The 16,505-nt window shown below is 41.6% G+C and overlaps 1 protein-coding gene across 1 annotated transcript; it reads left to right on the plus strand.

Moving 5' to 3' along the window:
• Positions 1-1,045: 1,045 nt before the first annotated feature.
• On the plus strand, positions 1,046-15,805 carry LOC112265239 (hexokinase-1). Its single transcript, XM_024442366.2, is given in 19 exon segments — positions 1,046-1,444; positions 3,082-3,178; positions 3,181-3,243; positions 5,468-5,616; positions 6,567-6,686; positions 7,119-7,214; positions 7,298-7,397; positions 7,632-7,815; positions 8,191-8,346; positions 8,520-8,753; positions 8,990-9,294; positions 9,676-9,824; positions 10,057-10,176; positions 10,756-10,851; positions 12,535-12,634; positions 12,902-13,085; positions 13,413-13,568; positions 13,895-14,128; positions 14,409-15,805. Coding segments are annotated over 19 exon segments (2,958 nt in total). The 5' UTR covers positions 1,046-1,381; the 3' UTR covers positions 14,761-15,805.
• The last annotated feature ends 700 nt before the right edge of the window (positions 15,806-16,505 follow it).

Raw genomic sequence — 16,505 nt, forward strand, 5'->3', positions numbered from 1 at the left:
GGCACACATAATAGATGAGCTATTTTGGTAAATCAGTATCGAGTAGTTGTTTGAAATCTAAATTTTTCTCAATGGAAACCAAATAAAAAAACAATAGGATAGTATTCATAATATTCAAAAACAGTGACACACAGAACGTTTCCTCAGATATCTTCCCGCTTCTTCTCAAGACTACAGTTGGTGAAAGTGGTGAGATGATTTCAAACTTCTTCTCTACCTCAGGCTCAAGACCACGTACATCAAGCACTCAAGTCATTGGATACATTTTTCCATCCAGACTCTTCACTGAATCATCTCTGACTTGTTTTATCAAGGCCCCACCAAATATCCAAACCCGTCCTAAATTTCAAGAGGTTTGACCTCATCAATATAATTATGAAAAAGAACTTGCGATGTCCACTGGTTCCACTTTGAAAAAGGTCACAGGATCACAGGCCACATGAAACTTTGATGGGGCAATGGAAGTAGAAAAGGTGTCACAAACACAAACACTTAACTCAGAGACCTTACCTAAAGTATATTATTATATATTTCCCTAGAGCTTTAGCTGCTGGTTTGTGATGCTATCTGTCAGGATGCCCTTCAGTCACCTCCACTCATCCAGCTGATGCCCCAGCATGAGGATGGTGATGCAGAGAGGAATGACATCATCATGTGACTGCCCTCCCACTTGCACGTCCTCCCTTGGATGCTGTGGTAACATGAGACATGCCGGCCGGGCGTCTCTCCCGGCCGGCATGTCTGTCACGTGCCCCTTTTTCTCTATCCCTCTCTTTTGATCTCTCTCTCTCTGCTGCTGTGAGGAGAGGGGTGGGATACTGTATCAACTAAGCCTCCACTTCCTCCCTTATCCATTTCTCTTGCAATCCCCATCTCCCTCCCACCTCTCTCTCTCTCTCTTCCTATCCCCGCTCCTCTCCTCCTTTGCTGAGCTGAAGGTGAAGTCCTCAGCCCACCCTCCCCTTGCCATACCCCTACCCCAGCAGCCCCGGCTCAGCCAATCAGAGTGTACAGTGGGGGCAGGGCATAGCTGACCACCATTCCAGTGCAGCACTGCATTCACCGACAGCCAGGCAGCTAGCAGAGAGAAGCTAGAAAGCTAGCACCACAGCACTGAGACCCAGACAAGACACTGTGTGTGTGCCTGTGTGTGTGCAACCCAGGCACAGCTTCTTCTTCTTCACTGTTTTACTAGCACTTTTACCTCACAATTCTCTTCAAGTGGGACTAGGGCAGCTCAGGCCTGCTTTTCTTCACATTAGAATAAAGAAGGGATCAGTGAAGGACAAACGAGAGCTTGGATATCGGTTGTTCTTTCCTCCCTTTTCTCTCACCTCCCCGTCCGTCAGTCGCTGACAGCCCTCGCATACGTGCAGGCAGGATGATAGCGGCACAGCTTCTGGCATATTACTTCACTGAGCTGAAGGATGACCAGGTTAAGAAGGTGAGTGACTACAACACTTTTACTGAACTCTTCCCTCTAGAATGGGTCAGTTTTGTAAGTGTAGATGCTACTGACAGCCATGGTCACTGGTTGATGGTTGATGCTCCATGCATATCAATATGCCTCTGGGGCGTTTGATGAGGCTGGGCGAAGATGGAGCTTTGGGAGGGAGCCATGATGGACATCTGATTTAATTTTGATGAGTGGTTAGTCTTGTCTAGAGTTGGAACAAGTATTGGAACAGGAGTGTGCAGTTTGTAATAAATGCACTGTGTGTCCTTGAGATTAGGATGTGCCAGCTGGGTGGGCTAGCTGGTGGTGGTCATGATGCAGTGCATGCTAGCCCCCCTCTCATCGCTAAGGAGCGTTTCCGGGGCATCTGTTGCCAGGGCGTCTGAAGCAGACAGGTGTCTGTGAGCTAGGGGCTGCTGGGAAGGAAACCGTGAGCACTTCCTCTCTCCTTCCCACTCTTCTCTCTCTCTCTGACTCCTCACTCAGTCTCTCCCTCTCCATCGTCATGGAAATGGTTAAAGTGCCAAACCACACCTTGCCTCACCATCCTGCCCCCTGACACTAGGCCTGTAACCAAATCAATTCCCTCGCTCATTCCTGTGGATAGGAGGGAACATGCCCGTTAGTGATAGACAGATGTTGACTTCAGAACAGAAACAAGGCATGACATGTAGATGTCAGACAAGCATCAGAGAGCATCTAGTTGTCTCAGGACACACATTATACATTAATAAATCCATTGGTTTTGACTTGACCTGTGTGACATCCCCTAGAGACTTAGTAAAGACAGATTGGCTCATTCTCTGACGGAGTGTGGGATAGGATTTGTGATGTCATGCGTGACGTGTAGTGCAGCATGTGCACGTGCCCCTAGTACTGTAGCTAGCTAATGTGTGATTCACCACAGCAGTGAACATGTTCAGGCCCCTGGGAATAAACCCAGTTAACCATCACAATCCTGATTAAGACCAGCATGAGAGCTGATTCAGCAAAATATTTTATGACGTCAATTATTATGACAGTATATTATACTACTACTATACTTAATGTAATATTCTCATAATGAATTCTAATATATCTTAATGATAAAACATTGTACCAAAATTGTACTAGTATTTATCATTGTGATGAAAACAGATGGTCTCTGATAGCATGCATTACATAATGTTTGTAGCCTACTACTACTACTAAATTACTATCGCCACACACATACTCGTCTCTATGTGAAGGCTGCACAATGCTATTTATTTCAGGACAATCATTCTCCAGCTATCGGCTCTACAGCAGTAATATTGTTCAGCTCAGCTCTTCTTTTTGGAGCCCCATAGCGACTGGTGAATACTAATGCCACTGCAAGAGATGATATAATAATCTGTGGATCCTATCCAGTTATTCCCTCTGGATTGTGTTCCATTGTACTCTGGAATAATATAACAACTTGTAATGTCTGTCTGTCTTCATATTGCTAAGTACCTGCACTCCATCATTGGTTGAGTAATATACAGTATCATAACGATACATAATAGGGTCAGTAAAACTCATGACCCTAATCCTTGTATATACTGTATCATGATGACATATCATCATAACATATTGTATCCATTCTTTCCTGCGGTGGTCTATAGATCGACAAGTACCTTTACTCCATGCGTTTCTCTGACGAGACGCTGCATGACATCAAGTGTCGGTTCCGGCGGGAGCTGGAGAACGGGCTGGGCCGCGACACCACACCACCGCGACCGTCAAGATGCTGCCCACCTTTGTCAGGTCCATCCCTGATGGATCAGGTAAAGTGTCAAGTTAATACAGAGTAAACTTCAATACAATATAGTGGTTCTGTGTGGCTCAGTTGGTTCACGAGCCAAAACAGGTCCCCGAAAATTGTGCACAAAGTCATCTATTTCGTATGATTTCTTACATCCTGCAAAAAATTATTATAATAATTTTCCTGCAATTCGGATGATATGTTACAAATTAAAATTAATTTAATATGTTACAAATTGGAACGTGATTATCCAGTTCAATCTCTTAAAGTACAGCAATATACACATTGGAAATAATCCACACTGATGATGTTAGCTGCCTCTCTGCATAACAAAAAAACCTTTACATTCATAATCATAGGATAATGGCATGGATCCCATTTTGACCTGCAGCTTGCATATCTACTGGCATGTCCTTTCAGGTTACTTCTACAGTAAAAACACCAAATTACCACTATTGGACCTTTAACTCTACATAGAAAATAGTGTTTATACTGTAAGCACTTTAAAGCACACACTACACTCCCAGCTTTATCTGTCCTGCAAAAATGTGCTGAGTTGTTTTAAATGTCCAGTGCCATTCTGTGACATTAGGCTTTTTGTGTGTACTGTGTGGCCCCTGTATTTGAACTTGGCAGGTCATATGGCCACCTAGCGCCATTGTTGTGAGCCCAGGAGCAAAGCAGTGCTCTCTGTGGCCACTAGAGTGTCTATGGGCTGTCAGTATAATTAGCTGTGCTATAGCAGTGCATGATAACATTTAATATCGCTGACGCTGATCATTCAACTGCTAGATACAGAGACACTGAGCTCGTGCAAAATGATGCAGGGGGATCCACCGTTAGGGTAGTTGGGTTTATTGGGGACAGTTGGAGTTATTTTTTTCAGTTTATAGTATATAAAATGTATATGTTGTAGTTTAAATTTAAAGTTACAGGTAAGATTTATAGTTTAAGACATTAAAAAAAGAGGAGATGAGTTCACTGTCTGTTTCCTTGTTTGTTTACTAGCTGATTGCCTGTCAACATCAGTTAAAATGCCCAGCCCTCGTAAATAAATAACTAGAGTATTGGGTTACATTAACAAATGTAATGTTGAATGTCAACAGGCAAGGCATAAAGTTATTACTTTGGAGAAGAGGATGGAAAATACTATACGTAAAATGTTGCCTGATAATAAAATGTTAGAAAGCTATTTTGAACTTACTGATAGTAGAGGCCACTGATAGTAGAGCCGACTGCTGATTGTAGAGGCCACTGCTGATAGTAGAGGACATTGTCAAGAGGTTAACTCCAAACATCCAACCTATGCATAGACCAGGGTGGCCTATCTTTGTTTGTAAACAGAGTGGCCTATGGACAGTAAATGCCAAGGCCCAACAAGGCTAGCCTTGCAGAGGGGTTGTTTCATAAAGCCATTCTGCCTTGAGCAGTTCCCTGTCATCTTGCATGTTATAAATAGCCATCGTTTTCAGCCACTGGACATGAGGGGGTCGGGAAGGGAGATTCAGTCAAAGTTCAAAGTTGAGACTATGGTGACAGCTGACAACTGATATGTATCAAGTATGTGAGATGTGTGTAAAAGTATTATCAACAATTTACTTAGTTACACAGGCCAATTACAAGCCATCAACGCCATGATCAACAAGATAGCAACACAAGTAATATATTTTCTGTGATGGTTTCTTTACAGAGTAAGGCACAATGAATATCAACAGTGGAGAATGCTTTTAATTGCTGGCCCTTTACTGTAAACTACAATCTAGATGGAACAGCAGCACTTTATAACAGTGTTATAACAGAACATTACCTAGTTAGCCTGAGGATAGAATTCTACTTTGCTTTAATGGCAGCTACAAATGGAGCCATCGTCTAGTCTGTAGGCCATCAGACACACCTCCATCCAATACAGCTCAGTGACATTTCATTCCAGACAGGTCAAGGGAACAGATTGTGATAATGCTCTGTGGTCAACACCAGACAGATGTAATGTAATTAGATCAGCTTGGTGCCTGATCTATACAATCAATATAAACAGGCCTTGCTTTACCTTTTGAGGACATAGTATGATTTTGTCTCCCTTCCTATAATTACATATAATCCTGATATATAAGCACCTGGCAGGCAATCAATTCAGTTCACCTAAAATGAATTTTGTAGTTAGTAACACACTGCTTGAAAGACACTATAAAATAGTTAATGTTGTTAATGTATTTTCTTCTGCGTTTTTATTTTCTCCAATCTGACAGAAAAGGGGGATTTCTTAGCTCTGGATCTGGGTGGCTCCAACTTCCGTATCCTGCGTGTGAAGGTGACACAAGACAAGAAGCAGCCGGTTCAGATGGAAAGCCTGGTCTACGAGACCCCTGAGGACATTATCCATGGGAGTGGGACGCAGGTCAACAACACCACAAAACACCACCAAAAAACAAACCAAAACACCCTCAAAAACAAAACAAAACAAACGAAAACACAACAAAAAACCCTCAAAACTCCCCAAACACTCCCAGACCATCGCCTATAGTCTCATTCACTCACATCAGAGGTTCTCAACAACAAGGATCACTTTGTATAAAAGCAGTCACTCAATATTGTTGTATGGATCTGTTTGTCCTATGAAGTGGATGTGACATCAAGACCCCCATCACAACACTGTTGACCTCTGTTGACTGTTGAAACTCCCAGAGAGGGCAGTTGGCAACAGTAACTTGATACCCACAACAATTCTGTAACGGGAGAGATCAATTGTGATTGGTTGAAACAAAAACATTCCATGCTGTAACCGATAGGCCTACAGAGTGGTCGTAGTAGAGGACTGACTTGAAGAACTGCTGGCCACCATCATGATTTTTTATTTTTTCACCTTTATTTAACCGGGTAGGCCAGTTGAGAACAAGTTCTCATTTACAACTGCGACCTGGCCAAGATAAAGCAAAGCAGTGCGACAAAAACAATAACACAGAGCTACACATAATAAACAAACGTACAGTCAATAACACAAAAGAAAGAAAAATAGAAAGATCTATGTACAGTGTGTGCAAATGTAGAAGAGTAGGGAGGCAGGCAATAAATAGGCCCTAGAGGCAAAAATAAAATAATTACAATTTAGCAGTAATACTGGAGTGATAGATGTGCAGATGATGATGTGCAAGTAGAGATACTGGGGAGCAAAAGAGCAAGAGGGTAAGTAATAATATGGGGATGATTCACCAATTCAAACCAGTTTAATTGTTAATTAAGTGTTTGATAAGCCAATATGGTTGCCTTGCTGCTACTGTTATTATGTGTAATTGTATAACTACGTGCTTCTGTCTCACTCCTCAATGCAAGATATTTTTATGTCTGTAGCTCTTTGACCATGTCGCAGAATGCCTTGGTGACTTCATGGAGAAACAAAAGATCAAGGATAAAAAACTCCCTGTAGGATTCACATTCTCCTTCCCATGTGCACAAACTAAACTGGATGAGGTAAGAGGTTCCAATAATGTATGCATTTATAATGTTTTAATGCTTTATTTGAGATGTTGAGAAACCATAATAAATGGCATTATAATATATTTATATAAGATATTTATATAATATCATTATAATATAAATATATATTTAAGTATAAGACAACTTTTAGGGTTTGAGTTTGTACAGTTCTGTTGTAGAGTAAATAACTGTGGGGGTGGTACCTGCCTGGGGGGACAAAATCCTAATTTAAAAAATAATGTAATAAAAAATAATGTCCACAAAGCCAACACTAGCTAACACTAGCCAACACTAGCCAGCACTAACCAGCACTAGCCAACACTAGCCAAGACTAGCTAAGACTAGCTAAGACTAGCTAAGACTAGCTAAGACTAGCACTAGGTGGTCATAGGACAGATTTATTAAAGAAAGTGCTGTCTATTACAGGCCGTCTTAGTGACTTGGACAAAGAAGTTCAAAGTGAGTGGTGTAGAAGGCATGGATGTTGTGAAGCTTCTGAACAAGGCCATCAAGAAACGAGGGGTGAGATTTCTTATTTCTTAACAATAATTGAATTACCACGTGTGCCACTAGAAGAGATTTAGAAAACATATTGTATTTGTCAGGACTATGAAGCTGACATCATGGCAGTGGTCAATGACACAACCGGAACAATGATGACCTGTGGGTTCGACGATCAACGATGTGAAGTTGGCATCATCATAGGTGAGGATACACAACATTCAATACAATTATTGCACTCAAAAGGGTTATTGATAAAAGGTGGTAAAAGAAATGTTCAGCTTGCCAATGGCAAAGAATGATTGTGGCTTTGTAGACTCATGTTAATTCTAAATTTAAATGAAAATTAAGCAGATGTCGATTTTGTGGAACAGTATTCTCCTGTGGCTTGCTGTAGTGCTCCAGACAGGTTATTTACTAGGCTGGGTGTACTTTCAGGTACTGGTACTAATGCCTGCTATATGGAGGAGCTGCGGCACATTGACATGGTGGAGGGAGACGAGGGCAGGATGTGCATCAACACAGAGTGGGGGGCGTTCGGGGACGACGGGTCCCTGGAGGACCTCCGTACAGAGTTTGACCGGGAGATCGACCGAGGCTCCCTCAACCCTGGGAAACAGCTGTAAGTCAAGACTGTAGGGCCTGCATTGTACTCAGGACTGCTATGTGGAATATGTGTTTATGGTTGTTGCTATAACGGAGTTATAACCTAAAGCTAATTCCAGTGCAATTTGTCAGTTAAACTTCCATTGAATCAGTCACTTTTTGCACTACAAGTATAAATATATAGGGCTCCAGGCCAGGGGCTTGCCACCCTCACCGCCAAGATAAAACAGAAAACATTGGAGCCATTGTTTAACCCAAGCAGGCATTTACAAAATCTCAGGAAGAGTCATGTTACATAACAATAAATCCTCAGAGAACGTAAAGCTGTGTATTTGTTTACAAGCCCTAAAAATCAACTGGCAGTGTCTCTGTTGTGTCTTTGTCTGGGAAGGTTTGAGAAGATGGCCAGCGGGATGTTCATGGGAGAGCTGGTCCGCCTCATCCTGGTCAAGATGGCCAAGGAGGGACTGCTGTTCGAGGGTCGGATAACCCCTGAACTTCTGACAAAAGGGAAGATCGAAACTAAGCATGTTTCAGCCATTGAGAAGTAAGACGTCAACCATGGACAGTTTCTTAAAAGGAAAATATACACAACTCCATTGTTTTTGTGGACTATATGACCACCATTACATACAATGAAAAGTTATTTGAGGCTAAGTGAGCTGTAGAGCTCATGCACTACATAAATACTTGCCATTGACCTCTCTCTCCCCATGACAGGAGCAAGGAAGGCCTGACCAAATGCAAAGAGATTCTAACGAGGCTTGGTGTGGAGCCTTCTCAAGAGGACTGTGTTGCCGTGCAACACGTGTGCACCATCGTATCCTTCCGCTCTGCGAACCTCATTGCAGCTACACTGGGAGGTATCCTTACTCGGCTGAAGGACAACAAGGGAGTCGCCCGCCTGCGCACCACTGTGGGCATTGATGGGTCGATGTACAAGATGCACCCTCAGTGAGTACTCAATACTACTGGAGGTCGATAGGACCTCCTCTGTGCAAGAACACAATAAGAGAACAGGAAGGAATTTCAAAATAGCCACAGGTGTCAAAAAATATGCTGGTCTCTACCACAAGTGATGACGCAATAACTTATCAAGATTGACATTTCCCCGAGTACTACGCTTCAATACAGAAATCCAAACAGTTTGTAATCTCTTCCATCCATCCGCCCTTCTCCTCTCTCTGCAGATATGCCCGGCGTCTCCACAAGACGGTGCGGCGTTTGGTGCCCGACTCTGACGTCCGTTTCCTGCTGTCCGAGAGCGGAAGTGCTAAGGGTGCTGCCATGGTGACGGCGGTGGCGTACCGTCTGGCTGACCAGACGCGCCAGATCGCCCAGACACTGGCTGAGTTCCGTCTGAGCAAAGCCCAGCTGCTGGAGGTGAAGAAAAGGATGAGGACGGAGATCGAGAACGGCCTGGGGAAAAAGACTCACGACTCAGCCACTGTCAAGATGCTGCCCACCTACGTGCGCAGCACGCCTGACGGAACAGGTGACCGACAGGGAGGGGTTGTGGAAGGATGGATGGATGGATGGATGGATGGATAGCAGGAAGGATTTAAAGCAGAATTAATATATCTTATCACCACTATTCAGAGTTGGCGGGAATCAGTTCCATCTGAAATGTAGCCGATTCAGGAAATAAATTACACCTCCATGGAGGAATTCCTTGTTCAACTGTTAGGGAATAAAATGGGACTGACCCCCGCAAAAGTTTAAAAGCTTCAGTACTTTCAAAATTTGTCTACTTTTTGTACTTTTTGTATAATCTATGAAGATCAACATTTGAAACATGAGAATATATTATGGAAATAGTGGTAGTTTGTATGGTATTGTAATATCATTATCTAATTAGCCAGATCTCATGTTACAGAAAATGGGGATTTTCTGGCTCTGGATCTGGGAGGGACAAACTTCCGGGTGCTGCTGGTTAAGATCCGTAGTGGGAAAAGGCGTACAGTGGAGATGCACAACAAAATCTACGCCATTCCCATCGAGGTCATGCAGGGCACGGGAGAAGAGGTACAGCAATGGCTCAAAATACTAAATGTCATTAGCCAAAAGCCATTAGATTAGGTCTCAATTCATGAACTATGATTCATCCATTTTCAAATGATACCAAATCCATCCATAAATTGAGTCTAATTTATTTCTGTCTGCACTGAAATAAAGTCAGTACATCAGCCACATCATTAAACTCAGTTTATGATTATGAATAAATGATTAATGACGTTTTTTCCACCGTTTCCTCCAGCTCTTTGACCACATTGTGTACTGCATCTCTGACTTCCTGGACTACATGGGCATGAAGAGTGCCCGTCTGCCTCTGGGCTTCACCTTTTCCTTCCCCTGTCACCAGAAGAGCCTGGATGCAGTGAGTAGTTTATCTGCTGGCTAACATCTACCCTGGATGAGAACCCAAAATATATCCTGTTATGCATGATCCTCCAAAAATGGAATCACTCTCACTGACAATTATGATCAACATTCGCATTTCACAGTATATTTCATTGATCGTTCTCAGAGTGACAGTCATGTCTGCTATAACTATAAAATATGTGGATGCACCGAATATCAAGTTAATGTATTATGGTGATCGTAGAGCTGGGACGATAAACCGAAAATGATTGACACCGACCACTTATTAAAGGTATTTTGCTGATATCATTAAATAGATAAGTAGCCTATACTAGAGAAATGTGAAGTTTGAAATTAAATAAGTTTGCTAATATGGGTGATTGTTAATGGGACATTTGATGGCTACAACAATAAATCTTTGTTTTTGTTTAAAGTGTAATAAAAAATAACTGTGGTGTGCATTGTTATAAACGTATTGTTCTATTTAGCGTATTTGCATAAATTAACATAATTTATCGCAATATGGATTTTTGGCCATATCGTCCAGCTCTAGGTGATCGTAGTGTAACCAAAAAGTGCCTTTTCTGTTTTTCAGGGTATCCTTGTGAACTGGACCAAAGGCTTCAAATGCACAGACTGTGAGGGTGAAGACGTGGTGGAGCTTCTCCGGGAGGGCATCAAGAGGAAAGAGGTGAGGTTGGACACCACGCCTTATTTCACACCACTGTGATAATATGTAACACCTCCCCACAATATAACTCCATAGAGTAGAATCAAATAACTGGTGTGGAACCAGTTGCCAACAATTTTTCAGTGAGAATCACTACTGGCTCATTGATTTGTTGCTAGAAGTCGCTAGATGACGTTTTGCCGTTGCCATGACGAAGTCACAGCACCAATTTGCCCTGCACAGCTGCGGTCCCCGACATAGCATTTTCGCCACCTCTCCCACTCACACCCCCTCCCCTTGTGCTTCTCTGCCTATCTGTGCACCATTGCAGTGCCTTTCTTGCACAGACAGCGTCTCCCATTGTTTGCGGCAGAAAAGTTTGAGTGGGAAAAGTCGCTAAATGCTATCAAAACCATAGAAATCCTTTGTGGGAAGGTTCTCAGGGTTCTCAGCCCAAATCACACACCAACATGTTTCTCAGTATCTTTTTTATCAATTTCACCTTTTTAGATGGAGGATGGAGTAAGTATTAGTTGAATGTCAATGAGCAAATTGATTCGGGCAAAAAACACAGGTAAAACAGAGCCGCAATGTGCTAGTCTCGAAAACCTGTCCCTAGGCAACACAGTGACTAGAGCCTGGTTTCAATTATGGGCTATTTTGGCATAGAGGAAGTACGTAATTATCTACGTCACTACTTTATTGGCTTGAATAAAATGCTAAATATTGGCAAAATAAAAAAATACTAAATATTGGCTAGCAAGATGGAGATCACTTTGGTTATTTTTAACTACTTTAACTAAAACCACTGCAAAGGTTTTTCCTGCAAGTTTTGGTTTTGAATCGCGACATTCAGGCATGACTGCCTCATGATTTGTTGGAGAGCCAAGATAATAGCTTTTTTTAAATCGATGTACTAGCCATCATGTAGTGACCTAGTTAATCTATAACATAAAGAGTCAATTACTGAAACCAGTCCCTAGTCACTGTGTTGCCTAGGGTTGGATTTCTGAGACTACCGCAATGCAGAGGTCTGGAAATGGTTTAAATAGCATGTTATTAACATGGGAAAATTGTAATAAACAAGAATGCAAAAATGACTGTAAAATAGTTATAGGAAAGTATAAGACAAATTAACTTGAGTGTTTGTTGTGACCATTTTTGTGTCCATTGTTGTGACCAAATTGCGAGTTTATATTTCTAGCAACAACAACAAAAAATCAGGATCTTTACAAATGGGAATGGGAATATGATATATTTTTGTCAATTGTGTGTGTATGTGTGTGTGTGCCTGTCTGTCTCCTGTCTGAGCTTCTGCATAATAATGAATGTGTGGAGGGTCAGTGGGTTGCATTGTTCTTGGAGTGCTATTTGAAAGGTTGCCATGTCTGATATCATCTTTCAGTTGAACCAGCCATTCACTAACATTTCCAGGGGGGAAAAGTGGATAATTCATTGAGAAATAACTGAGAAATAACCATTTGTACACACCAACACTCACACTGAAAATAATATCATGTTTTTTGCTTTACAACATGATGCATGACTCTAAATGGAGGTTTGTTTTCTGGTTGTGACAGTAAATTAAGGTGACGAATGAGGTTACTATTTAAAGCATTGGGTGAAGCAGAAAATGTATAGTTCAACTCACTCAAATGTACTGTTCAACTCATAATGTTGTTTGTGTGTTGTGTGTATGTATAGGAGTTTGATCTGGATGTGGTAGCTGTGGTGAACGACACTGTTGGAACAATGATGACATGTGCATATGAAGAGCCCACCTGTGAGGTTGGACTTATTGCAGGTATACAGGCCACTACTTAATTTAATCACTTACACTTAAACACTTACAGTACAAAATTGTTTTTTCTATCAAATGCAAAATAAGTTGATGAAATTGGATACAAAGCTAATGGTTAAAACTTTATACCAAATTGTATATAATTTACTGTAATGTTCATTGTAATAAGTAGTATATCCGCATTACATGTAATACTGTACAGATTTATAGACCTGGGATGTCATGTGCATTATAAACCTAAGACCTGGGATGTCACGTGCATTCTAACAGGGACAGGCAGTAATGCGTGTTACATGGAGGAGATGAGGAACATAGAGACGGTGGAGGGGAATGAGGGACGCATGTGCGTCAACATGGAGTGGGGCGCATTCGGGGACAATGGGTGCCTGGACGATATCAGGACGCAGTACGACTGCGCCGTGGACGAGAACTCACTCAACGAGGGCAAACAGAGGTGACAAATGAACAGTCAAACTATTAAATGGCTCTCTGAGCACAGGATAGGTTGAAATGTGTTTTTTTGGTTGTTGTTTTTTTGGCCTAAGTGTTTTGTTAATGGCCTGAGTATGCATCTGTACTTTATTTGAACCAGAATCCTTTATTGACTCTAAAATACTTTATTGTTATCCATAATAAAATGGTGCTTGGTTTTGATTGTTGGTATGTTAGACTAAGAGTCATAGATGGTCTACTGTACTAAACTCCCTGAGGAAAGATGGACCAAACTAAATAACTAAGTTATATGCCTCAAATTTTGGGTATGTTTCACTCCATGTCTCAGGTATGAGAAGATGTGTAGTGGCATGTACCTGGGAGAAATTGTGAGGAACATCCTGATTGACCTGACCAAGCGCGGCTTCCTGTTCCGTGGAAAGATCTCTGAGACGCTGAAGACCAGAGGCATCTTTGAGACCAAGTTCCTGTCCCAGATAGAGAGGTAGGGAATGTGATTAAACTAAAAAATATCCCGCTGTACTTAAATTTGACCCTATTAACTAAGGATATACACCTGGGGGTGTGCATAAGAATCCTGTTGTAATTTGGGATGTACAGAGATTATCTACGCTGTTGAGAACCAACACTTAATACAATTACAAATTGTTTACAACAATTGCATCTACATTGTTTCAAACACATAAGAATATGATACAGACACCTTTATGAGACTGTAACCAATATTAGGCCTACCTGTATGCACAAGTAACTATTCAGTATCCAGTGACCCAATGGCTCTTGATGGACCTTTAACCCTTTCTTCCCCAGCGATCGCCTGGCCTTGCTGCAGGTCAGGGCCATCCTACAGCAGCTGGGTCTGGACAGCACATGTGACGACAGTATCATCGTCAAGGAGGTATGCAGCACCGTGTCCCTCCGTGCGGCTCAGATCTGCGGAGCCGGAATGGCCGGCGTGGTGGACAAGATTCGTGAGAACAGAGGGCTGGACCACCTGGACGTCACTGTGGGGGTGGACGGAACACTCTACAAACTGCACCCACAGTGAGTGATGGAGGGATAGAGAGAGAGGAAGGGAGATCACCATAATTTGCAAATTAATTCATAAAAAATCCTACAATGTGATTTTCTGGATTTTTTTTCTCTCATTTTGTCTGTCATAGTTGACGTGTACCTATAATGAAAATTACAGGCCTCTCTCATCTTTTTAAGTGGGAGAACTTGCACAATTGGTGGCTGACTAAATACTTTTTTGCCCCACTGTATGTCCTATAAGAGACAATTATCCTTATACTCGTCTGACTATGTGTGCCTGTCTCTCCAGCTTTTCCCGGATCTTCCACCAGACAGTGAAGGAGCTCGCCCCCAAGTGTAACGTCAACTTCCTGTTGTCGGAGGATGGGAGCGGCAAGGGTGCAGCCCTCATCACAGCCGTGGGCTGTCGCCAGAGAAGAGGCGGAGCAAGCGGCTCAGCAAGCGTAATGAGCCGCCCCTCCCATCACCTTGACAATGCCCTGCTACTCCAACTTTTCTTCCACCCACCGCACAGCTCTTCTCTCCATCTCCCCATAGCCCCGACAGCCTTGACTCCACCTGGCCACTCTCACAGCCGGAAACATGTCTGCATGCATAGGGAATTAAAAATACTAGAATATTTCACCTTTATTTATTTATAATGCACCAGAAGGGTTTATCATTTAAATGTTTGTACATTTTCCTCCATAGCTTGTTGTCTTAAGTATCTGATAAATATAGTGCAAAACGTGTGTATTGTATAACAAAAGTTGGATTTTGCACCAAACAAAAGTTCTCTGTACTTTCTACTGGATATGCGAGTTACAAGAGTAATAGTATTTTGGTGGAACTCACATTTAATCCAATGAATGATACAACAACTCCTTTATAGTGATTACACTCTTTATATATCTTTTCCAAAAAGGCCTGTGTTTATAGGGTGGAAAGCAAGAGTCACGGCTGTAAAAAGTCATCATTTTACACACCACCTACATACTATTTTCACACAATGTACTAGTCTACTATTATTTTTTTGTGTAAATGTATGTCAAAAGTAAGTCACATAATACAGTATTCCGCCTTCACCTAACCACTTTTTCTGAGGAGCTTGGAGAGTTGAATGACCCCCCCCGCCCCTCCAGTTAAAGTGTACTACCTTGTTGCTACATAAATGTGAATTACTACTATACCTTAGGTGTTGTGTTTTGTGTTCATTCCCACCTATACCTACGCATTGTGTGCAGAAATAATAAATGTTCATTGGGCCCCAAGACAAGAGTGGCTACTCCGAGCGCTTCTGTGTGTACTTGTGGCTGAATGTCTCTGTGAGTTCTACTGTAACATGACCTGAATGTCTCTGCGAGTCCTACTGTAACATAACCTGAATGTCTCTGTGAGTCCTACTGTAACATGACCTGAATGTCTCTGTGAGTCCTACTGTAACATGACCTGAATGTCTCTGTGAGTCCTACTGTAACATGACCTGAATGTCTCTGTGAGTCCTACTGTAACATGACCTGAATGTCTCTGTGAGTCCTACTGTAACATGACCTGTAGCTTTACATGTCCAAAGCTCTATGGAGACTGCATGCCTTATTCTGAGACAAATGGAGGGTACTGGATCTTTTTATTTTATATATCAAAATAGATTTGTGTTTCAAACTGTGACATGTGAATTCATTAAATTATATTTTGTTGTGCAGTAAATACTGTGGAGATGTCTCTTTCTTAGAATTTCACTGTACAGGTGGAGCTGATTCTACAACCTTCAAGAGATGACAAAAGACAACACCAATGGTGGATGGGCTATTTTAAACCTAAATAGACATAATTCTTCAACTCAAGGGTTCTTCCTTGTTGTCTATCACCAAAGAAAAAGCAGAATTCATTAAAGGTAGACATGATGTTTAAAATTCCATATAAAACTTAGTTTAGGTAAAGCAGTGGTTCTCGAATGGTTTTGCATCGGGTCACAAATTGAACAAGGGTTGTCTCAGTTGCCATCCAATACTAGCATCGCCAAAATGCAATCTGGAAAGCGATTTGAAATGTTATATTGATAGTAAATGTACAAATTATAACCTGGGAACAACAGTCCCACATTTTTTCCATCGTCAATCATTCCATGTTGCCCATATTCTTGATGAAGAATGTTAAACTCACTGATTTGAGACGTCTAAATCAAGTCTAAATAGCGCTGTTAGTAACTATATTGAAAATACTGTGATTGAAAAATAGTTCAGATGTTAAATTATTAAAACATATAGGTTCATTATAATTTCTACAAACGTTCTACTTGGTTTTAGTAGTTTAAGTTCAGACTGCACTATTTTTAATTTACAAATAATCAAATTATAATATTTATTTTTCACTCAAGACACTCGCGAACCATTCAAAACCTCCGTCA

Source organism: Oncorhynchus tshawytscha, linkage group LG02, assembly GCF_018296145.1.
Source record: "Oncorhynchus tshawytscha isolate Ot180627B linkage group LG02, Otsh_v2.0, whole genome shotgun sequence".
NCBI lineage: Eukaryota > Metazoa > Chordata > Actinopteri > Salmoniformes > Salmonidae > Oncorhynchus > Oncorhynchus tshawytscha.